The 25199-nt window shown below is 43.5% G+C and overlaps 1 protein-coding gene across 1 annotated transcript; it reads left to right on the plus strand.

Annotated features, from left to right (window-relative positions):
- Positions 1-25198, plus strand: slc37a3 (solute carrier family 37 member 3). Its single transcript, XM_083651700.1, has 14 exons — positions 1-79; positions 1395-1589; positions 3230-3344; positions 5191-5283; positions 6738-6821; positions 8420-8565; positions 9239-9335; positions 9540-9624; positions 11108-11310; positions 13146-13287; positions 14006-14107; positions 17538-17737; positions 20277-20342; positions 21845-25198. The coding sequence occupies exons 2-14, from the start codon at positions 1513-1515 to the stop codon at positions 21935-21937; spliced, it is 1503 nt and encodes a 500-aa protein (XP_083507826.1). The 5' UTR covers positions 1-79; positions 1395-1512; the 3' UTR covers positions 21938-25198.
- The last annotated feature ends 1 nt before the right edge of the window (position 25199 follows it).

A 25199-nucleotide genomic window follows, 5' to 3' on the forward strand; every position in this document is an offset into this window, starting at 1 on the left:
GCATAGCACCCATGGCCACAGTAAACAGATGATGGTCGCCCCACTCCGACAACAAGCTAACGTTTACCTGAACAAAAAGGTAAGATTGCTGTTTTGGGCGTTTTAAATGTATTCTCCGTTTGAAACTGTAACTGCGGAGAGTTTGTTCGCGGTGTTATACATTGACGTTTAGGTGTATAGACGCGGAATCGGATAATTTGCTACTCGATGTGATGTGTCCCCTTGTGCCTTGTCACTTGTTTTTTCTTCTTCTTCTTTTGTGTGCAGAGATGGTCAAAAATAAATAACATGTCACTCCTTTGAGGGAGTCGACGCTCAAAATGCTGGTCAGAAGGGCTGTAATTAGAATTAGATTTAGAATGACTAGTAATACTAATTAGAATACACTGTATTCTAATTACTAGTCATTATACACGTATTCTTAAAATGTGCCTTTTTAAATAATAAACCTAAGTCGTTCTCATCCGTTAACAAATAAAAACCCTGCAGTTGGAAACAGACATTTGTAAACATCCACAAACAAACGAACTAACTAGCATCTTCTAGCAACTAGAAGTTGTGTAAAATGTTTAAACTATCTTATTACCAACCTGTCAGGTTGTTTCTGTATTTGTATGGGATATGCTGTTTTGTTTGACCTGTTTGACCCGATTTTCTCGGTTGACACTCCAGGATTTTAATGGCTTTTAGCCCTGGGCAGACTGTAACATGTTTGTCCTGCGATCTAACGTTGCAAATAGAGCACTTGGTATCTTTTGAACAGGACATCCTGCCGTGATGTGGCATAGTGTATAACACGTGTGAAAGCCTATTTGCATTTTGATTCAAAGGAGTGGCTGAAGTTGATTCAGAGCTGTGTATCTTTTATTGAGTGGACACTGGACAGTGTGCACCACCAGATAATGGTGCTGGGCTAGTATCCAAGTCATACGCCTACTGGGTGGGACCACACTCATTGAAATAATATCAGTTATTATTATGATTATGAAGAGATTTATTTGTCAATAAGATGAAAGGCCAGTGGCTTTTAGGTGTATATTGATTTGATGATTTTCATGTGTGATACACTGCTAACCTTCCAAGGCACCTGGTTTTGCACGAGAAAACAAGCCATCTGGACATTATAAACATTATTTATTCATATTCATTCAATTTTCACTCATAATATGAAGGCTCCAATCTGTAAAAGTGTTCTAATGTAGTCAGGCAAGGACTAAGATTAGTGACTGACCTTTAAAATCTCCCATAATTTGTTTTATGTTTTGTATAAGTAGCTGTCACTGTCAAATTGTGAATATAAAATATAATAGCCTAAACTTAAATGAGACTAGACTTCTAATTTTTAATACAGCTCAGTATTTTGACATCCCCTTCCTTCTGTTGGTGTTTGCCAGTGTTTGTCCCATCTGGTATAGTGGATGACATTACCTGAGCCTCCTCCCTGTGCTGTGGCCGTCCCCTGAAGACCTTCACTAGCAGCTACACCCCTTCCTCCCTCCGGCTGCTCCTGTGATGCCTCCCTCGTGCTGTGGCTCCCTGTCACAGTACACCCATCATCATCTGGTTGTCTTCCTCCTCACCTTCTTTAGGTAAAAGGTTTGCATCTTGAAACTTCGCCGTTTCATAAACTTTTGTTAACCACAGACCTTATTTCATGCATTTAACTGAAATTCCCATACAAAAATCCCATTGACGTGTTTACACGTAAGAACCAGGAAGTGCAGGGACTTCTGAGTTAAGCCTACAAAAATACGTCGTCCCTGCGGTACTCTATTGGTGCTTGAAACACTGCTTTTGTATACAAAACAGAATTTGAAAGTAAAGCCACACCTGCTTCACTGGAAAGCCGTGGAGAGGTGGGATGATGTGCAACAAGGTTTGTGCACCTGTTATGCACCTTCGCCTGCTGAGCCACAAAAACAGCCCACATACAAAATGATGAGTTATGTAACTTTAGAAATGGCAAAGTGAACAGGAAAGTTCAGTGTAGCAGCTAGAGTATAAAAATAAAAGCACAATTAAATGGCTTGGGTTATCAAAGTCCAAAGTAGGTTAGACGTCTATGGTGCAAGGTTAAGACAGGCCAAACACCGTTCAGAAAATACCATGTGTGTATAATGATTTACAATAGGCAGTGTTCCTGTATGTGAAAAAGTATGAGAAATTAATTATTTTCAGGTCCCAGAAACTTGAGAAAGGACACAAAAAGTGCAACAAAAAACGGAAGGAAAAATATTCTTAATTCCTGATACGCAAGACAAAATTTTTGTTATACATTGTCTTCTCATATATTGTGATATTTGTGGTGAATATTAGTCTTCAGCTATATTGTAGCAGTCAAGTTGACAGTCAAGGCTGCCCACAGTCACATTTAACATTAGTCATGTTTCCATTTTGATGCGCATTTTGAAGTATTTCATTAGAAAAGGTTGATGGAAAGCGACACAATTTGAAAAAACATACTCAATTTTGCCCCCCCCCCCCAAAAAAAAAGAAATTTTTATGCTTGCTTGAGGTGGTTGATGCGCACAATGGGAGATGGAGACACCTTTTTTGAATATGTTCTGAAAAAATGACTGTTGAAATGGAGAGTGTGCAGCGACAGTAAACAGCGCAGGGCTTCAGTTGATGAATCTCATGCCATATGTTTCTTTAATTCAGGCCCAGTTAGCCGTCGGCGTAGTTAATCTTTGACTACTACAGTAGTAGCTGTGGTATCACAAGTCTGCGTCCATTTCAGACACTCTTATCAGAAAGGTAAAGCAAAATGCCGTCTGCAGCAGTTAGTAGCAGACAATGCGCACTGCGCAGTACAATCACTAAAACGAAATGGCTTTTTGTCCATTTCCTCTTTTTCAGAAAATGACATTGTATTCCAGTGTTTCCCCTAACTGTGTTCAGCAGCAGTGAGTCCCTGCTACTGGGAAATTGACCCTTCTGCTTTTTCATAACAAACAAATAAGGTCCAATTAGTGAATAGATTGTGACTGATAATACTGGTAGTAGGATTGGCAACAACCACAGTTCTGACAACAAAAATGATCCCCTTTGCATTGGATGAAGTGTGCAAAGTTGTTTTGAAAAGTTGCCAAGTAATTAGTACTTAAAACTGTTATGTCCCTTTACAGCGTAAAGTTGAACTTTGGCCTGGTTATTCCATGTGGCTGTTTTGAATAAGTCTCTACCAAATTGCTTGCTGAGTTGGACCTTCTTCTTCTGTCTGTTTCAGCTATGTGCTGCTGCACGCGTCCAGGAAGACGTTCAGCAACGTGAAAGTGAGCATCTCAGCTCAGTGGACGCCGGCCGTCCAGAATGACAGTGTGCCGGCCTTCTCCCCTGGCAAGGTACTGAGCACCACAATCACAAGCAGAGCAGAGCAGAGCAGCAGATCATCCATCCATTGTGCTCAATACAATACAATATAACCCTTCCCTCCTTTTATATTAGTTTTTGTACAGTTCTGCATCTGTCCATGAAGTATCTAGTGAAACTGTATGCATGTTTGTATGAGTGTGTGTGTGTATATCTCTATGTTTTGTTTGTGTGTTATCTGCAGGTTTTATTGGTGTCTTTAAAAAAAGCAATAGCCTATAGAGACAGTCGGTATGTGTGGGAACGCCCACAAAATGTTATACGGCTGGTGCGCGAGTGGGGTAAAACCGCCCATATATCTGAATAGGCTCACTCACCAAAGGAAGGTGCTGCGGCTCTCAACTACAGGATTGGGGATTCTAGAGCAGAACACAAGACGTCTGTTCAGATGTGCATTTACTCCGGGGGTTAAATCCCCGATCGTGTCTGCCTGGGTTGGGCTAGCAGCTAAATTCTAACTTTGCTGAATGGATAGAACGGGGGATTTACCCCACCCTGGCCACGCCCCCAGCCAGCTAACCCAGCGTCTATGACGAGACATCGCCTCAGCCTATTTGGGCTAAAACAGGTCGTATGAAACAGTCTTCCCCTGCAGCAGTATTTATGGCCTGATCACAGTAGAATCGAGTAGAAAGGAATAGGAAGTTGAAATGAAAGCCTTCTGCACTGGTTGGGGTGTGTGCTCATTCAGCAGGTATGCTAACCTGGCGCTGCCAAATGGTTTGTTTTCACTTAACCATCTGTTACGGCCTTCAAAGTATGTCAACAAATGGCTCAACAGAAGACCAACGAGTCGCTCGGGAAACCGTTTCAAAGGGCAGGCACTTTCAAAAACTACCTAGCAGGTGATTGGATGAACCACCTGTCTCTCTATCACAGGCTCGCTGTCGTCGCACCTAAATCCCACCCGTAGCTGCCTCTCATAGGATGTTGATGGTGCGAACCACTGCTGGTTCCCTTTCAAACCAATAGATTGGAGCATGGCTAGATGGATTTGTCGTGATCTCATGATCTAGTGTGAATCCACCTGCATTACAAGGTTACAGCTATGCTGAGCTGAATAGAATAGAACAGAGTAGAATGGAATAGGGTAGCCACCCTGTGTCTCGGGAAGGTACTGTCTGTGCTCAATGAGTAGAGACACATTGAATTGACAAGAAGAGAATGCAGGGTTCTCTTTCTTTTTTTGTCTGTTTTTTTTTGTTCCATTGCTCAGCCTCCAAGCCCCCCAGCTCCCCTCCTGTTTGTTGCTGACCTCTTGCCACAGCCACTCATAGAATTCTTGGCCTAAACAGGAAGTTAGCCCTTTGGCCTGGAACTTCTAATTACGTGCTATTGAATTTCCTTCCACCTCAGTGTGTGAGAGACTACTCACAGTGCGTGGAGAGGCTTATCAAACGACCAGTGATGTAATGATTTAGGCTTGCCTCTGAGATCAATTGTAAAGGCTGGATTCCATTCACTCAAGTGTTAGCTTATATTGTAACATAACCCTATGATATCATCATGCAGGAGGGGCCACTTTTCTGCCATTTATTTTATTCATGAATGTAATTCAGTGGTTGTCAAAGTGAGATCTGGGGACACTCAAAATTAGAAATATTTAAATTTCACTACCATGAGAGAATGTGTAAAAATGACTTTTGTAATAATGGCTTTCACCACTATCATTTCCCAATGTGCAGTTACACAATTCACCACAAAACCAACCAATTATTTCCCATAAGGAACTGAATCATGTGTGTGTGTCTACTTGGACATGAAAGTGAGAACCCCTGTTTGTAGTTAATTAAACTGTGTGTCATTAATTTCGCTCAGACATGGGAGGACAATCGTCTGTTTGCAAATGAAGAGGAGGCCACGCTGTTCCTGGGAGTGCTGGACACCATCTTCCTCTTCTCCTACGCTGTGGTGAGTAGTGAACATGGTATCCTGTGTTTAACAAGCTTCTGAGAGTAGCGGGCTCTGCCACAAGTATCAGCCCCCAATTGGCAGCAGCTGCACGCATGTGTGCCAAGTAGGCCTGTAGGCCTGGGGACGGGGAGAAACGTTGATTCATGTCTTTGACTTGCTTTCCTTCAGCAACGTTGCCCTCTGACAGAAGGACAATTGATCGTGATTTCCCCCCCGTGGTCCCCATTAGGGCAATCAGAGTGTAATTTAAACACTGGGGCACAGTGTCAGACTGCTGGTGTCTAGGTAGGACAGTCATATCCCCCCTATCCACCTTATTTCGAGATGCGATGATGCCTTATGGGTGCTTCTTCCGGTGTACGTTGCTGACACAGACACAACATACTGTAGACCGTAGATCTCCGTGAAGTGAGCAACAATCTCCAACAGTTTGACTTCCGGTTTAGCGATTTTAACCCTAAACCCCCGTAGCGCATCCAGCTTGGCAAAAATCTCGTCAATAAATATCCAGAATTGTTCAAAGAGCAACAGAAATAGTGGATGTGATAGATACAATTATTTAGGGGTGGGGGAAAAAATCGATTCACCTAAGTATCGCGATTTTTAATGTCACGATATTTTGAATCGATCTTTTATTCCAGAATCGATAATCGCTGAATTTTTTTTTGGGTGCTTGCAGTCAGGCCACTCACTGAACAGCAGGCCAGGCGCCGCCTACTGGTTTACTAGTGGTTTTATTACTTTATTAGTTAGTCTGAAGTAATAATTGCACTTCAGGGTTAAAGTGGGTGCATCTCATTGTAAAATTGGACTTCAAACGGCCCAAATCTGGCTTCAAGCGGCCCAAATTGGGCTTCAAACGGCCCAAATTTCACGCGCGTCGGCCCATATCGGCCTGGCCTGCTTGGTATCTAATGCCCGGCCTGAATTATGATCCCAGTCCGCCCCTGTTTTTAACTATATCGCCCAGCCCTACTCATGATATAATATACAGTCTCTAGTGTATGATTCAACTTTTCCCATGTTCTAATCTAGTGTAAAAAAGCAAACAAACTGAAAAAAGAAAAGAAAAAAAGAAACAAAAATCGCAATAAATCGTAATATCGAATCGCAATAATCGTAGAATCGCAATACTTAAGAATCGCAATATAAATCGAATCGGCACCCAAGAATCGTGATAGTATCGAATCAGGAGATAAGTGAATCGCCACAGCCCTACAATTATTACATTCCCTCAAATAAGTCGTCAAACGAGTGTATTTGTTGTGACAAGCAACTTTTTTCCCCAGCGTCGGAGTTTTAACGATGAATGAAAACGCTCAATTTAACCCCTGGTTGTCACAAAATCCCACATTGACGGCACACCTGGACTTGCCTCCCGGGACACAAGTGAAATGTAGCAATGACATTATGATATTGTCATTTCTGTTTTTCCTGTCCTGCCCACACAGGGTCTGTATGTGAGTGGTGTGATTGGGGACAGACTGAACCTACGCTACGTTCTCTGCGTCGGCCTGTGTGGCTCCGCTGCAGTGGTGAGTATTCACACACACACACACACACACACACACACACACACACACACACACACACACACACACACACACACACACACACACACACACACACACACACACACACACACACACACACACACACACACACACACACACACACACACACACACACACACACACACACACACACAGTGTTCCTTTAAGCCCTGACACATAGACCCGATAATGGTGCATGGGTAATGTGTGGGCTGATAATGGTGCGTGGGTAATGTGTGGGCTGATAATGGTGCGTGGGTAATGTGTGGGCTGATAATGGTGCGTGGGTAATGTGTGGGCTGATAATGGTGCATGGGTAATGTGTGGGCTGATAATGGTGCGTGGGTAATGTGTGGGCTGTCGCTGTGCGTCTGTCGCCCTCGTCTTTGCCGTGTGTCCCGCACCGTTGACTCTAGTCGGCCTTGTCTGTGGCTTTTTCGGACGATTCAACATGTCGAATCGGCGTCGGGCCATCGGTGAGAGAAATCACTCTGATTGGCTGGTCAGCTGGTAGCAAAGCAGTGCAGGAGAAGAGAGGGCACACACAAAATGTTCTGCCCATTTTTCAACTTGATCTGATAAAGTCCAATTTTCACAGCACCTGTCTGTCGCTGTATGATGTCGCTGTATGATGTCGCTGTATGATGTCACACATTTAGTGCGATTTTCCCGCCTCTGCTTTCTTTTTCCACAAGCACAGCGACAGTGCCATTTGCAACTTTTGATCAAACATTATTCTCTATGAGAAGCAGGTATATCAGGAAACCGTTTAGGTGAGCGAAATGGTAGGCAAACGCTGCTTTGTTTCATCTATCATGGTTTGTATATCCGCAGTCCCAGGTCTCACGCAGGCGCAGGATGTTCGAGCTTCTGTACTTGACCGTCGGCAACCTTTTGGCTCCGAAAAAGGCGACGTCAGGCGACGCAATAGTCTGCCTTCGTTGCCGCTAGTCCTTTGAAGTTGGGTTGATGTGTTCCAGGCTTAAAGTCGAGCTGAACCCAAAAATAATTTTTTTTCTTTTTCATTTTAGGTCAAATACCTATTCAGTGCACCTATTTATTAATGTATGCAAAAACAATCACAAAAATCAAATTTCTTTAGTTCTTCACACTTTTTCACATCAAAAGTTCATTTTTCAAGATTTCATTCATAACAGTAATCTACAGTTTGCTGACGTCACATTGCACTCTCAAATTTCTACCCCATTTCAACCAATCATATCACGACTGATCACGACATGGCAGCTGTCAATCAATCTTTATTTCAGGAGAATTTTCTCCTCCAAATGAAGGAGAAAATGGCGCCTAGTGTCTGTAATCTGGCAGAATCTCTAACCCATAAAATAGCCAAAGCCAAAGCCCAATCCAGTCCCCAGAATTGTCAAATAAAATAATCGACATGCTACTATGGCCCGCCTCTCAACCTGTCATCTCAGACAAGTTATGTTTTCAGTCTGAAACGTGACTCCGACCCACGCGCCACTTGGGCTCCGTTGGGTTAATTTCGTCTTTAAGGATTTTATCTTTTTAAAACTAAGAAATGTTGAAATACAACTCTTGCAAAATGTCTGTGTTTGCAGGAGTTTGTGTTTGGCACTCTGACCGAATGGCTCCACTTCTACAACATCTACCTATACTGCTGCCTGTGGGTGCTGAACGGGTTGCTGCAGTCGGCCGTGTGGCCCTGCGTGGTGGCCGTCATGGCCAACTGGTTCGGCAAGTCAGGGTACAGGCCATACTTTCTATCTGTCTGAGCGTTTAGTCAAGTCAGGGTACAGGCCATACTTTCTATCTGTCTGAGCGTTTAGTCAAGTCAGGGTACAGGCCATACTTTCTATCTGTCTGAGCGTTTAGTCAAGTCAGGGTGTGCCATACTTTCTATCTGTCTGACCGTTTAGGGCCATGTTGGATAAATATAGTTTGATGCATTGCAAGTGAATATGTTTAGAACTTGGTTATAATGCTAGATCTGTCCAGCATATAAACGCAAGTGTCATTTACACAACCTTAAGTCTGACAAGTCGAGCTTTATGATACACACACCCACGCAAGGACACGCACACTCTCGCACAAGCTCTCACACATACACATTACACACACAATGACATTCATTCACGCAGGGCTCAAAACATAGACACCATTCAGGCCAGAAGCTTTCCGCAGCTGCATAACTTGTAAATATAAGTCACTGAATATAAAAATCGCAAGTCAGCTAGCCCTCCGTGAAGTTGCATTTTTACCAAAGTATATAAAGAGTTTTGTTCTAAAATGAGATATCCGCCATTTGAAAAAGGTACTGAAACAAAGTGTTGTGGTTGACATATTTGTGGTTGACATATCTGTCGCCATATTCATTCAAGTGTATTGGAGATTAACTACTCATAATTGTGCTCCTCCAGGCGAGGCTTTATTTTTGGCATGTGGAGTGCCTGTGCCTCTGTAGGCAACATCCTGGGTGCTTTCCTGGCTTCCAGCGTGCTCAAGTATGGCTACGAGGTGAGAGACACGCACGCACGCGCACGCACACACACACACACACACACATACACACACACACACACATACACACACACACACACACACACACACATACACACACACACACACACACACACACACACACACACACACACACAATTGATGCCTTTTACTGTAGCGTTGTCAGCCTCTAAATGCTACTGTGTGTTGTGGTGAGTGCAGTATGCCTTCCTGGTGACGTCTGTGGTGCAGTTTGCTGGTGGAGTGGTGGTGTTCTTTGGCCTGCTCACTTCTCCAAAAGAACTTGGTAAGCATTATAGTAAACATCTCGGAAAAGATTTGTATTCATTGTTTTCTTTGAATGTACATACACACACACACACACACACACGCACACCGCCCACCAACCCCAAATGTGCCATTGTCTACCGTCTTTGTTGTGAACTAATTATTAATTGCAGTATGATATATAAACTCTGTTCAGTTTGTTTTACTCAAAAGAATAAATAAAATCAACTTCCAAAAAGATTTGATAGTATATAGTCGATTGCTTTCTGACATATTCCTTCATCCTTGATTCCTCTCTTATTCCTTCTTGTTTTCACATTCAAAGTAAAATTTACTTAGAATTTTTACATTGAACAGTGTAGCATAGTAGATTTCCCCACTTTGAACAGCGGCAGAGAGAGAGAGAGGGAGACTTGTGGGTAGTACCCATAGGATCCATTTTCCATTCAGAGATCTTGAGGTGGAAGCGGTCAAGGGACCCCTTTGAAAATGTTTTTTTCCTTGCCAAAATGTTGGCTAATTTTGGAGCGCTATTTAGTCCCCTTACCAACAAGCTAGCCTGACATGGTTGGTATCTGGATGCCTTAGCTCAGGCGTTTTCAAAGTCTGGGACTGTGGGCCTCCCCTCAGACAAAGCTCGAAAAAAGCCATAGACCGATAGACACTCAACAATTGAGTCAAGATCGCCTGATATTGTTTTGGCATAGCCAGTTTTGGCATACTTCAGACTACAACAAATACATAAGAAAGGCCTATCTAGGCATTATTTGTTTCTCTTTCTGGGGAAAGTGAAAAACTGTGAAATTCACCCAAACTACTGTATCTCTGAACTATCTCTTTAACCAAATGTGATCTCTTTTTGATAACTAATGTAATCGCTTATGTAATATTTTTCCCTTCCATTCTCCGAGCCTCCCCTGAAACCGTTTGGAGCCACCCCTGGGGAGGCCCGCCTCCCACTTTGAAACCCTCTGCCTTAGGTCATCTAGTTTCATATGACACCATAAACTTCCCTCTGGATTTAAAACTAAGCCTGCTACAGCCTCTGAAAGACAGTAACGGGAGAAATGACCAATTGGAGCATAGCAGCAGAAAGGGTTAAAAATTCCACAAAAATGGAGAGTGTTGGCAGTTATGTGTTATGCTTGCATTCCCCCCCCCCCACCCCCCCGGCTTTCCACTGTCCTCCCCCTTAGGGGGCACGCCCCCAGTTTGGGAACCACTGATTTAATGTGTGTGTATGTGTGTGTGCATGACTACATGAGACATGTCACTGGTTTTTCACTTGCACCACCCACCCACTTTGAATTGACTTATGTAAAAAGTGATTTGAATGTACTACATAGCTTTGGTGTGTGTGTGTGTGTGTGTGTGTGTGTGTGTGTGTGTGTGTGTGTGTGTGTGTGTGTGTGTGTGTGTGTGTGTGTGTGTGTGTGTGTGTGTGTGTGTGTGTGTGTGTGTGTGTGTGTGTGTGTGTGTGTGTGTGTGTGTGTGTGTGTCAGGTCTGAGTATGGATCTTGGGCCGGTGGAGACAGACAGTGACAGCCACAGGCCTCTGATGAGCGATGAGGAGGAGGATGCAGATGTGGAAGTGGAGGCTTGTGACGGAGGATACTACTCCATTCAGCAGCAGGACGAGCCGCACGCCCAGTCTCCTCCAGCCATCAGCTTCTGCCAGGCTTTCTGCCTGCCGGGTGTGCTACCTGTGAGTCGTGTCTCCAGCAAGTCCAGTCAAATGTACTTTTAACAGACCAGCTTGCCTCAAAGTGCTTCACACAGCCCTAAGGGCACAAATGCAGTTAAAGACAAGCGATAAAAAAATAAACTCCAATATATGCAGCCAGAGTATGTGCATGTATTCTGTTTCTCACTCTTTTTTCTCTCAAGCTGTAACTTCTTTGTTGGTCTTTTTCTTATATTTGTTTCCCTCTGTCTTTAACCTCTAACACAGTGGTTCCCAAACTCAGGGTCGCCTGGAATTCAAATAGGGTTGCCTGATTTTAATTTTTTTTTTACACCAGACAGTTGTTTAAAATACATACTACAGCATGCGCTGGGACGCGTCATCATCAGTGATGTTAAGGTGCTTCGGGTCTGTCGAACATCATACACCCTCGCCCAGTAGACCCAGCCGAGGCCGATTAAGACCCCGACCCGCGTCCCAGAAGCAGCCGCTCACGGATCAGCCCTCCTACTCTGTCTGCAACGTTGCCCGCGGAAGGGCCGATCACGCCCAATCCGCTGCAATAGAGCTAGTGCTGCATCGCAGCATTGCAAGACCCTTCGTTGCATGGAGAGTCTAAGGCCCTGTGGGTGACTCCCGGCCGCGCTCCTCCTTCGTCTCACCAGACCCTCCCGGGGCAAAGGCATCCAGAGGCAGAGAGGATGCCTCAAGAAGGCCTGTGCGCTGCACGTCATTCGCCTGCGCCGAGCACCTCGCTCTAGCCTGAAGGACCCCAGGCCGCGCCGATCTTTGCACAGATTTTCAGGAGGCTAATCCGTAGCGTTTGTGGATTTCTCCCTCACGAGAGAGCCAGGCTGGGGTGCTAAACCCATCCCGTACCGGATGCCGTCTCTCCGACCGTCCGACCGTCAACTGTCAGACACAATTTAATATTACCGAAGATGATTAGGGTCACTTGCAATTTTTTTTTGTTTAGTTTTGAGTTTAAAGTGATAATCTCTAATATTTCACTTTTGTTCTCTTGGGTGACACCTATGGCGGTGGGTGGTAATTGCAGGTGAGATCCAAACTGTAATGTCACTACTGTATATACTGCAAAGGCTTCATCCAAATGGACATAGCCTCAATCAACATTGTGAGTGAGTCTTTTTTTAGATGAAAATCTTTTAGATTCTAACTTTAAATCAGGATTCTGAGAATAAAGTAAGAATTCTGAGATTAAATCAGAATTCGAAGTTACTGTTAGAATCTTGATAAAAAAGTCAGATTTTTTTTTAATTAAAGTCAGAATTCTCAGATTAAAGTCAGAATTGTGTGGGGGGAAAGAAGCATAATGTGACATCACTGACGATGTCACTGATGATATTATCGATGGCCTACCGGAATTTGAAATGTCTCGGGTCCCTAGATTTTTGTGACGTCAAAATAGGGTCACAAGCCAAAACAGTTTGGGAACCCCTGCTCTACCATTTGGCTGCCTGTCTCCCTTCTTTGTCCATCCAAATGTCTGATATCTACTCTCTGCTGCTCTGACTTCTCCCCATATTCACATTATCTCTCTGATAATTTGAAATTCACTGGAATTAAATCTCCCTCTGTATGGTTTTATCCTGTATCTTCTGTGCTGTATTTGCTTGTGTTGTGTTTTAAGTTGCAACATTGCAGTACTCCTCAGTACGCGGCTCTTTTATTTACCATCTAATTTCTCATCTAAAAAGGCTAAAACACCACTTGCATACTTTTGATAAATACTGTATCAGCCTACTTTCCTATTTGTTTAGTTGGATTTACGCCCAGGTTTTTTTTTATCTATCCCCCCCAATACCATCCTGACTCTGTCCCTGTTTATATTGCAGTACTCCCTGGCTTATGCCTGTCTGAAGTTGGTCAACTACTCTTTCTTCTTCTGGCTTCCTTTCTACCTGAGCATCAACTATGGCTGGAAGGAGACGGAGGCCGACCGCCTGTCTGTCTGGTACGATGTGGGAGGAATAATTGGTGAGTGGCAGAGTTGTCCCATGAAATAGTCTAATTTATTCATCTTTTTTCATAATTTATTTAATCAGGGAGTCTCATTAAGATTTAGATCATTTTTTCAAGAAGAAAAAAACACTTCTAACTAAGAAAGTACAGTCAGGCAAAAGATCTAGGCACAGAAAGAGCAAAAACATTATTTTGTTCAGAATTGAAGCCACAGTTCAGATATGAGTCCCAGGCTAGCAAGGCTCAGATGTTGACTTAAAATGAAAAGATAATTTACACAAAATACTCAGAAATCATTACAGTCATTCTCGTGCAGAGTTACTATTGGAATAAATTACTAAGATTGTATAATTTCAAGTAAATCAAGTAAAAAAAATTGGGAGTTGGATTATAGAAAGAAGTAATGTTAATTTTAATTCTCTTTTCACATACTCTCTTTATCCCCCCCCCCCCCCCCCCCAACTGTAGGAAACTAATCTACTACAGTCAATACAACTGTGTTTGTTACAAAGTTCACTAGCCATATTCACAATTCAGTTTTAGCATCAAATAAATCACCCAAAAGAGGTGTGTTTACCAGCATTCGGCTGGTAGCTGGTGCCCCTTGCTGCCCTTGTGTCTCTCATAAATCAGTAAACATCCTTGTGGTTACTGTGATAAACCGTTATTGTCTTGTAGTTACTGTGATAAACTCTTATTGTCTACAACACTGCCATCCTACTCTCTCTGTCAGGTGGAACAGTTCAGGGTCTGATCTCTGACTTGATGGGGCAGAGAGCCCCATTGTTAGCGGTCAGCCTGGTGCTGGCCATGGGAGCGCTGGTGGGCTACAGCCGTGAGTACACACACATTATCAAACACCTTGTTGTCTCGTCATGTTGGGCCTCACAACAAGACCCATTTTCTGTTCCATCTCAGAGTGTCAGAAACCAGACCGAGAACTCAATGTGTCACATTCATACCTCTCCTGTCCACAATCCCAGTCTAAAGCTCAGTTCAGACCAATAGGCCCATTTCCACCGCTGGTATTGGCGCGACTCCGCCCGGCTCGACTCGCTTTCTTGTAGCTTTCCACCGGTCAAAAACCGGGACAACCCGGGTTGAGTCGTACTATTTCTAGTACCACCTCTGTGGAGGTTCCAGGGCTGTGGACCCGGTACCATACGGTGACGTGAAAACACTGCAGATGACTGATTGGTCAGGCAGAATCGTGTTTACTGTCTCTGGAGAGTCTGGATACCAGTTTAGTGGCGCTTACCTTCTCTCGTGCGTGTAACGTTATTTCCCAAACTCTCCTGTTATTTCCAGCAGTCTTTTGTCTTGCTGCCTCCAGCTCTGGTGAAATAAAATCCATCTCCTTGCTCAGCCTTAACATGGCGGTTGTTTTCAATCGAGAGAGAAAAGTCAGAGCCGTTGGTTTTCCTGGGAACTGGCCGGGCAACCGGCTTCTCTTCTCCCTGTACCATACCCCCCGTCCTCCGCTATGTGCTGCGGTACGCAGGCATGTAAATAACAACAACGAAATATCCAATCTCCTAGCCGATGGTCTCATTTGCTCACATATGTCATATAGAGGCACCAGTATTTCAGTATTTCAAGTTCCGTGTAGGGATTTAATTTTAACGTTGCAAGCGGAGGGCAGATATGCGGCGTCGCTATGATGACCAGTTGTGGGCGGAGGGCAGATTGAGCGAGTACTACTTGCGGTGGAAGCAGACACTACTTCAGGTCGAGACGAGTAAAGCCGAGTTGAGACTATGCAGTACCATGCGGTGGAAATGAGCCAAATTATTCACAACCCAACAGAAACATTTAAGAACATTGCAGGGAAAAGTTACAGTGTTCTGAACACAACAGACCCGTCTCATCTCGACTCCAGCCGGCTGATGGCGTCGCCTGCTACTCAGCTCGTCAAGTCGCAGGGGCTGTTTTAGAACGTAAGGCACGTCACCTGTTTCAACATCCAATCATATCGTAGATAAGTCAGCTTTAACCCGTTGTAGCAGCCAATCAGGTCTTAGCGAAGTCAGCTGATCACGTGGGGGTCAGTTACTAACTGTCAGCCGGTCAAAATATTTGAGTTTTGGACAGAGGAAAGAGAGGATCAACTAATACATTTATTTGAGGAGCAGCCGTGTCTGACAGCCTTAAAGAAAACTCACTGTAGACTAATATGACTCTAAATGTCCTATGTACGGTAGTTCGTTTGTGGTACAGTCAGTACAATCACTGAGTTTAGGGACCTTATTGTACTTTATGGTCATTTCTATCTGCAATGCTATCACGCTAATATTACTATAGGCTAATAATCCTATACTATTCCTATAGGGACTCATAGTCTGAGCAGGACTTAGTGAGTTTACAGCTATTTTACCTTATTTTGTTTTTATCTCATGTAATATTCTATAATATCCTATTCACCTTATTCACCACGCCCACTTTTTCTCTCTTCCGCGTTAGACACAATTGTATTTGTTCTTCCGGTTCAGCGCTAGTTGGCGGCCAATTTCAAAACAAAACGTCACTATGAATGAAGTTTGGCAACATTCAGAAGCTACAGTGCGGCCAACTTACATGTTCATACTGCTGCGAGGAGCCGATGGCTGTACCCGGTCGGCATTTAACGTTAGTTACAAAAGCACGTCACTGCCAGTAAGGCTACAGTAGGGTTTGACAGATACTAGCTAGTCCGACCAGTCGGCACAGCCAGCGCTCTCAGTCCTCGCTGCTCGTTAAATATTTCCAAATAGGCGTTATTCTGCTAAACTGGTCACATATTTGGAATGTTACGTTCTCACCCGAAAAAATATAAAAACTGTTTGTTTTCTTGCTTGAAAACAGCTTTTTGGCAAGTCTAAAAATGACTACGGTAGGCGTAATCTACTTCCGTGTCTAAAACAGAAAGACGATTATAAAATGACGTCATGCAGAAGCGTCCTTATAAGGACAAAGAATAAGGTGAATAGTATTCCAACAGAGGCTATGTTAAAGGCTAAGTTCATTTAGGCCTAGCCTAGCTCTAGGCCTATTCTTGACACCTTATTATCAGACTCTTATGTAAAAAAAACTGAAAGTAAGCAGGTTCCAAAGTGGCAGACCCGGTGCATTGCAAGCAGTTGCAAGTTTCATCTCATCACGAATCATTGATCTGAACTGAGCTTTAAGCCTTATTCACACGGCGCTAGTATTACCTGGGGACCTCTGGTCATTTGTAATAATTGCGAAGGTCATCTGTGATCTTAATCCTGTGCGAATCTGCCATGTAATCCGTCATTGGTAAAGTAATAATCTGACTGCAAATGACCTATCATATTTTGCCAAACACAGCTAATTATTGTGATAATATTAGTCCCGTGCGAACTGACATCTCGGTGATTTGGGGTCGTATTTTAGGTTTTTGTTTTCTCTGAGCCTTTTTCGTCCTCTTTTCTGGTCAAGAATTATGGAGGCTATGTTGGCAATTAAAAATGAAATTTTTAACAACATTTTGGGTGTGAATTCAGGAGGGTCATCTCGCCACACAGCTTGGAGACCTTGGTGTTAGTGGTGTTAGTGTGTGTTAGTGTGTGTTACAGCTTGGAGACCTGTGTGTTACAGCTTGGAGACCTGTGTGTTAGTGGTGTTAGTGTATGTTAGTGTGTGTTACAGCTTAGAGACCTGTGTGTTAGTGTGTGTTACAGCTTGGAGACCTGTGTGTTAGTGTGTGTTACAGCTTGGAGACCTGTGTGTTAGTGTGTGTTACAGCTTGGAGACCTGTGTGTTAGTGTGTGTTACAGCTTGGAGATCTGTGTGTTAGTGTGTGTTACAGCTTAGATACCTGTGTGTTAGTGGTGTTAGTGTGTGTTACAGCTTGGAGACCTGTGTGTTAGTGTGTGTTGCAGCTTGGAGACCTGTGTGTTAGTGGTGTTAGTGTGTGTTACAGCTTGGAGACCTGTGTGTTAGTGTGTGTTACAGCTTGGAGACCTGTGTGTTAGTGTGTGTTACAGCTTAGAGACCTGTGTGTTAGTGGCACTCTCCGCCCGGAGTTGCAGTTGGGCGCGAGTTGGAGGCTGGTATCAGCAACGTTAAACCACAGGGGATAATGTCAGTCAATATCAGTAAATTCGAGTAAAATACAGACTTGGCTTATCCCGTGCGAATGCGCTGCCAGAAACACAGACATGGGGGGGGTAACTTGTAAATCACATGAGGTCCCCAGGTAAGACTAGTCCCATGCGACTATGGCTTTAGCGTTTTTCTCTCTCTCTGCTCCTTCCCTCCCTCAGACTCGCCCAATGACAAGGTGGTGAACTCGGTGCTGCTGGCCACTACCGGATTCTTTATCGGCGGTCCATCCAATATGATCAGCTCGGCCATCTCTGCCGACCTGGGGAGACAGGAGGCTCTCCGGGGCAGTCAGGAGGCTCTGGCTACAGTCACCGGCATAGTGGACGGCACTGGGAGTATAGGGGCCGCCGGGGGACAGGTAGAGTATAGATGATAATATACACATTCACTGCACAATGTCTTTGAGACATCCAGAATCAGTCAGTCCCTCAGACAGTGTAGGAATTTAGCCAGGGGCAAGTGCAAAAATGCCCCCAAGAAATCTCAGAATGCCCCTAAAAACCATGATCAAGGGGCAAAAATTGCCACCAAGATTTGGATCATTTTATTTACATTCAATTAATTTAATTTCCATTTCCATCTCTAAAGCTGTGTTCACACCGAGATATTGATTTTTCTCCCTCTCGCTCGATTCAACCCTTTGGAATTGCTCTGTCGCTGTGTTTAAATCGCTCAACAGGCACAATTCTCAAGACTAGTTTGGACCGGGGGGAGCTGAAAAATGTACAGTCGGGAGGAAGAAGTTCCGAGGACGGTGTACAGTACACTCACCAGCATGGAGCCAAGTCTCTGTCAGGAGCATCACATCCAGTTCACGGGAAGTGAAGAAGTCATTCAGTAGGAAGGATTTGTTTGCTAGTGACCTAGCATTTAGCAGGGCCAAGCCAAGAGTTTGCTCCATGGCTAGCCGGACGATTTTTGTTTCACGCACCGGTGTTTCCTGCCGCCACTTCCAGGGTTACGGCAGCCAATCAGCGTTGAGCAGCAAGCGACTGTTGCCAGCTAACTTTCATCGAGTTGGGATATTTCATCTCGGCGACGAGCGAATTTTCGCCCTATCGCTCTGTCGCTGTCGCTCGGACGCCCAGCGATTTTTCTCCCGGGCGAATATATGCTCAATCGCTCGTTTGCATTGACTTTGTATGTAAACTCGATGCCAGCGAAAAAATTTAATCGGTCGGTGTGAACGCACCTAAACACACACTTAGCACCTGCAAGCTGTTTGACAGAAGAAGGTAATGAAGAACACACTCACACAAACAGCGCTGTTGTTCACACAGACACACACTACACTTTAGCAACTTCAGGGTTGCCACTGTTTTGTAATGATACATTTCAAGGACATTTCGAGCAGTTTTCAAGCAATAAAGCCTGGGAAAAAAGAGATGAAAACAAAAATGTATCCACCGCAGGGTAGGTACCTACGCAACCAGCCACATATTTGAGCTAATCGTGCATTCCTTTATAACTGGGGACTGGTAATCTTACGACTTCAAAGGTCATGAGCTGGGCGGTGACGTCATCAGAGCTGGTATTTCCCATTCCAAACTCGTAGGAGCCTCAGCAGCCCCAACCTAAAAAATCCAAGATGGCTGCGCCGCGCAACAACAGTAGTAGTAATCATAGTAATATTGTTTAGCACTTCTGTTTTGTTTGTGTCTCATTAAATCAGCTGTACACACAGCACTGCCTAACTTCTATCTGTGTGGACATGAGGCTGCAGTGTTTGTATGTGCAAAATGCCGCGAAATGCCATGTTGTCAATTGTTATTGTTAACAATGGCTAGCCTGGCTAGCGACTGGATCTGACCAATGAACAGTGAACTTCCCAGCTCAAGTTTTCTGCAAATGGAACGCTAACAAAACGGATGTGATGTCATTTAGCCTCCACATCCCAGTTATTTTGCGATAAAGGAACGCACGAAAAGAACGCCTACGAGAGAGCACAACAGCCAATGACAGTAGGAAGAAAGTATCAAGCTTGGCCCAGCACTACTGATGACATAAAAATGGTATCATGGGTGAATTTTAAGATGACAGGGTGCACCAGGCTCAAACTCAGAGATTCTGGTACTTTCAAGGACCTCTTTATAAATCAATCAATCATCTCTTTATACATTTTTTCTTAAATCCAAGCACTTTCAAGTACTTTCCAGACCCGTGGCAACCCTGAACTTTATGCACTAATTACTTTTTTTAAGTGCCCCTGAAATTTTGTAAATGCCCCAATTTCTTTAGACAGTGGGGCAAAAGTTGCCTCCAAAATATTTTTCTAATTTCCTACACTTCCCTCAAAGCAAGTGCATTTTTCTTGACACACCATTTTGCACCGTTCAACAATCAAACAGGGAGAAATCCATCATAGAAGAGGAATAGAGACCAATGCAACCACAAGTCATGTTGCATTTTGAGTCAGGGATGCAACTCTCGCTTTCGCTATCGCTCTCTGTGCACATGCATGTGTAACCCAAAGCTGAATGCAAGAAGTTCAGGCCAGCTCTGTGGGAGTTGCCCAAAGTCATTTTGGGAAATGTAGGAAGTAGCTAACTGAAGCAGAAATAGACAAAGCAGGTTGAGGGGAAAGTTGGTACACCAAAAAGGAAAATTACAATCACGGAATAACTCCGTGATTGTAACTGGAATGCGTTGAACATCACAGTTGATACATGATATACAGTATAACAGTGTAAGAGTATCCAAGGGTGGAGTTTTCCTTGAAGACCTTTGGAAATCACAACTATGGTCATACCTGCCAGCACAGAGGCACACGCACGCGCGTGCGCGCACACACACACATGCACACACACACACACATGCAGGCACGCACGCACACGCGCGAGTACTTTCATATCTCAATCATCCTCATCATGTGCTTTCTTTTCTCCATCATCCTGTAGTACCTGGTGTCCCTGATTGAGAGCAAGCTGGGCTGGATGTATGTTTTCTACTTCTTCGTAGTCATGGTAAGATGACTCCATATCAAATCCCTATTCAGTCTTATAGATCTTCAGATGCACTAACACCACTTTTTAACTGCCTACTGACTTGGTGATGGAAATGTTTACCCAAATCTCCTTCCTGTACCATGAGTGTGGTACCGTGCCCAATGTCTACCCACCAAACTACACAAGAACACAAGTCATACATTTCCAGTGTCAGCTGATACCATGTCCAAGTTCAATCCAACAGAATAGGAAACCATTTTGCTTCTGATATGTTACACAAGGCAGTTGAGCTTGATATTGTAGACACATAGCCATACACAAGGCAGTTCAGCTTGATATTGTAGACACATAGCCATACACACACAGTTCAGCTTGATATTGTAGACACATAGCCATACACACACAGTTGAGCTTGATATTGTAGACACATAGCCATACACACACAGTTGAGCTTGATATTGTAGACACATAGCCATACACACACAGTTCAGCTTGATATTGTAGACACATAGCCATACACACACAGTTCAGCTTGATATTGTAGACACATAGCCATACACACACAGTTCAGCTTGATATTGTAGACACATAGCCATACACACACAGTTCAGCTTGATATTGTAGACACATAGCCATACACACACAGTTCAGCTTGATATTGTAGACACATAGCCATACACACACAGTTCAGCTTGATATTGTAGACACATAGCCATACACACACAGTTCAGCTTGATATTGTAGACACATAGCCATACACACACAGTTCAGCTTGATATTGTAGACACATAGCCATACACACACAGTTCAGCTTGATATTGTAGACACATAGCCATACACACACAGTTGAGCTTGATATTGTAGACACATAGCCATACACACACAGTTCAGCTTGATATTGTAGACACATAGCCATACACACACAGTTCAGCTTGATATTGTAGACACATAGCCATACACACACAGTTCAGCTTGATATTGTAGACACATAGCCATACACACACAGTTCAGCTTGATATTGTAGACACATAGCCATACACACACAGTTCAGCTTGATATTGTAGACACATAGCCATACACACACTTGCCTTTTGTATCATGTTTTTATCTATAGACCGTTTCAACTTCACCACTTGACCACATCATCTAAATTGCCCCTAGCTTACTTCCTGTTGGCAGTGTTTGCTAATAAAATAGCTGACAGGCAATAAGCTAGGTTTCAAACTGTTCCCTAGCAACAGAATTCCAGTGAAACTGTCTATATAAATGTAATTGTTTTCCACTGTTAATTGGCCTGTTTATTAAAATCACTTTATGAATTGATTTGAGTTCACTGTCACAGAGATTTCCACTCACTTGATACTATAATTTAGCCTAGTTTTGGCCCAATAACCACATTGGAATTTTTGCAGCCATACCCACTGCCACACCTGTATTCCACTAAAATGAAGCATTAAATGAACAGCACTTTAATCATTATACATGATTGTAACTTTGTTTCTCATGTGTGTGTGTTCCAGACAGGGGGCAGCATTGTGTTCATCACCCCCCTGATCTTCAAGGAGCTGCGCGCCTTGTGGAGAAACCGACAAGCGCTCAGCCACCAGCTGTGAAAGCTTTAACATCTGTCGGCTGTGTATTGCTACTACCCTCATAAAGGGGATGATACGGCTCAGCTGCCAAGAAACAACTCCTTAGGTGAGTTTAGGGATGTAGAAAGATGAGGTGGATCCTGTTTCTCACAGTCAGGACAACTAGGGTGGTTGGAGGAGACCCCGTCCTGTAGCCAGAAGGCCGCAGGTTTCATCCCCACACCAGCCAACGTCTTTCTATTAACCCGACAGTGTCCCTGAGCAAGACACTGATGCCCTATTTCCTCACTAAACGCCTAAAATGTAAAATGTAGACTTCCACTCGTGCAAAGGCAACGTTTTAGACGGTGCTGAGATGGAGTTGAAGTGCCTGATTGAAAGAAGCGAGCCGTCAGTTTTTAAAAATCAGACCAGTCTGTCGATTCAGTCCTTACGGGGCCATCCCAAAATGTAATATTGTGTATATTTTAGAGATGTAATGGATGTAAATATTTAACTTTTTTAGATGTGGATGTACTTGAGTAGAGTTGAGTGAAGTTGACCTTCTAAACCAATGGTTCTCAACCTAATGGTCCCCCCCCCCCCCAGGGGAGGTGACAGGGGGGTCATGTCGACCTAAGGAATATGAAACATAATACTTGTACTATACAAATATATTATCAGCTTTTATACAAATATGTAGTCTTTTTTGTTAAAATAATGAATATTGCACTCTCTAGGCTTCCTGCAGTAATTAGGTCTAAAATGAGGAAATCACAATCTACCACTTTGAATGTGGGGACCTGCATCAATGAGTAGTGGTTTATTTGTTTTTAGGGTTCATCTGCAGGGAAGTGATGACAAAACAAACCAATCAGGAAAAACTACAATCTCAAATTAGGATGGATTGATGTTTTAGCCTCAAAAAATGAAATCCTTAAAACAAAACTGAAAAATCCCATCCATGCTAAAGGGTGAGAACCACTGTTGTGGAGGCAAGGAGTTAATAAAATTACTTTCAAAATAAAGAGATGGTTCAGGTTTTAAAGTAGCCTCATTTACCGGATTTATTTATTTATTATCACCTTGTTGAAGACAAGAAAGGGTTGTGAGAGTTTTAACAGAAACTCTGCTAAGGTTGTGTGAAAATTCATGATCGTTTTCAAGAAAATAAATTCTCTCCAATTGTACTTGGCCTATTCCCCCTGCTGTCCTGGTCGTTGCTCCATCCACTCTGCTGATCTGGAGAGAGTTGTAGACTAACACATGCATCCTCCGATACATGCGATCGCCAGCCGCTCCTTTTCACCTGGCAGTGAGGGGTTTCACCGGCACTGTAGCACGTGGGAGGATCACGCTATTCTCCCAGTTTCCCTCCCTCCGAAGAAGGCCCCCCGATCGACCAGAGAAGGCACTAGTGCATAGGGGTGGGGGAAAAAAATCGATTCACCTAAGTATCGCGATTTTTAATGTCACGATTTTTTGAATCGATCTTTTATTCCAGAATCGATAATTGGATTTATTTATTTATTATTTTTATTTTTTTGGGTGCCCGCAGTCAGGCCACTCACTGAACAGCAGGCCAGGTGCCGCCTACTGGTTTACTAGTGGTTTCATTACTTTATTAGTTAGTCTGAAGTAATAATTACACTTCAGGGTTAAAGTGGGTGCATCTCATTGTAAAATTGGACTTCAAACGGCCCAAATCTGGCTTCAAACGGCCCAAATTGGGCTTCAAACGGCCCAAATGTCACGCGCGTCGGCCCATATTGGCCTGGCCTGCTTGGTATCTAATGCCCGGCCTGAATTATGATCCCAGTCCGCCCCTGTTTTTAACTATATCGCCCAGCCCTACTCATGATATAATATACAGTCTCTAGTGTATGATTCAACTTTTCCCATGTTCTAATCTAGTGTAAAAAAGCAAACAAACTGAAAAAAGAAAAGAAAAAAATAAACAAAAATCGCAATAAATCGTAATATCGAATCGCAATAATCGTAGAATCGCAATACTTAAGAATCGCAATACTTAAGAATCGCAATATAAATCGAATCGGCACCCAAGAATCGTGATAGTATCGAATCGGGAGATAAGTGAATCGCCACAGCCCTACTAGTGCAGCGTCCAGGACATATACCCCTAATCCTGCTTCCCACCCGCAGACACGGCCAATTGTGCCTGTATGGACACCCGATCAAGTCGGAGGTAACACAGGGGCTTGAACCCGCGACCCTCGTGTTGGTAGGCAGGGAATGTACTGCTGCACTACCCGGAGGCCTCTTAAAAACGGAACCATCCTTTAAAGATGCTTTTGGGAAAAGTTTGCCTAGGAGCCACTTGAGAGCTTTTCTCTTACAGTTGTGAACATTGTGCTGTAATCCGGGTGAGAGACGGCACTATACAGTCTTGAGAGGGCTGTCCTCTCTGCACTGCGTATGTGTCTGTCACCAACTTAATGTTTGTTAGTCATTCCAATTCCACTTCTTGTTGACTGGAATGTTTACAAAGACCGAAGCTCTTTTAGTCACAAGAGATCCTTATGAACACACCCACACTCGCTCTCTCACACACACACACACCCTGTTAAAACCGCATCTCATCTTGATTTCTCACTGGTGCGTCTGCACTTTTGGTTTACACTGAAGCACACACACACTACATCTCATCATATAAACTGTACAGTTGCAGTTCACGTCACTGTAAATCTGTGTCAAAAACACCTGTGCCAATCATTCAATTGGGTTAGATAAACGCTAGCAAGGGAGATGCTGGTCTTTTCATGTTGCATGTACTGACATAGACAGGGTGAGAAATTACCGCTCACCACCTGCCATATTCTTGTATATTTTTGGCAAAGTTTTGTCTACTTTACCAGCCGCTTTGGTAGGTAACAATAAACCATCATTCGGAGTTCCTATCCTAGTCTTAAAATCTAGTTTGCTGCTAAAATCGAGAAAGTGACCAGTGATTTGGGGGATTTTCCAGCCTCTGTAAGAAATTACAAGTAATTTCCTGCCCTTGATTTAGATACACTACTCATCATGTCAAGTGCTCTCAACAGCTGGGAAAGGTGATGATAAGGTCATTTCTTCATGGTCATTGGTATGAGACAAGTTCCTCATGCTATTATTAAACTGGCATCTTTTAAAACTGAACCGATCATGAGATTTGCACCTCAACTGTCTCTGGAGACTTACCAAGCTAATGGTTAACAGATTGTATATTGAAATGTATGTTGAATGTATAACTCAATCTGTGGTGTATATATTTAAATTCCGTTTTTATTTAAGTGCACTCTTCAAG

The sequence above is a fragment of the Poromitra crassiceps genome, assembly GCF_964638095.1.
Source record: "Poromitra crassiceps genome assembly, chromosome: 2".
NCBI classification, from domain to species: Eukaryota; Metazoa; Chordata; class Actinopteri; order Beryciformes; family Melamphaidae; genus Poromitra; species Poromitra crassiceps.

What these genes read in the sequence shown, in the direction of transcription:
- slc37a3 (XM_083651700.1), top strand. Translation starts at nt 1,513, where the DNA reads ATGCCTCCCTCGTGCTGTGGCTCCCTGTCACAGTACACCCATCATCAT. An exon ending in TCCTCTTCTCCTACGCTGTG is followed by an intron (nt 5,284 to 6,737) that starts GTGAGTAGTGAA and finishes CTGCCCACACAG; the next exon opens with GGTCTGTATGTGAGTGGTGT. An exon ending in AGCGCTGGTGGGCTACAGCC is followed by an intron (nt 14,108 to 17,537) that starts GTGAGTACACAC and finishes TCCCTCCCTCAG; the next exon opens with ACTCGCCCAATGACAAGGTG.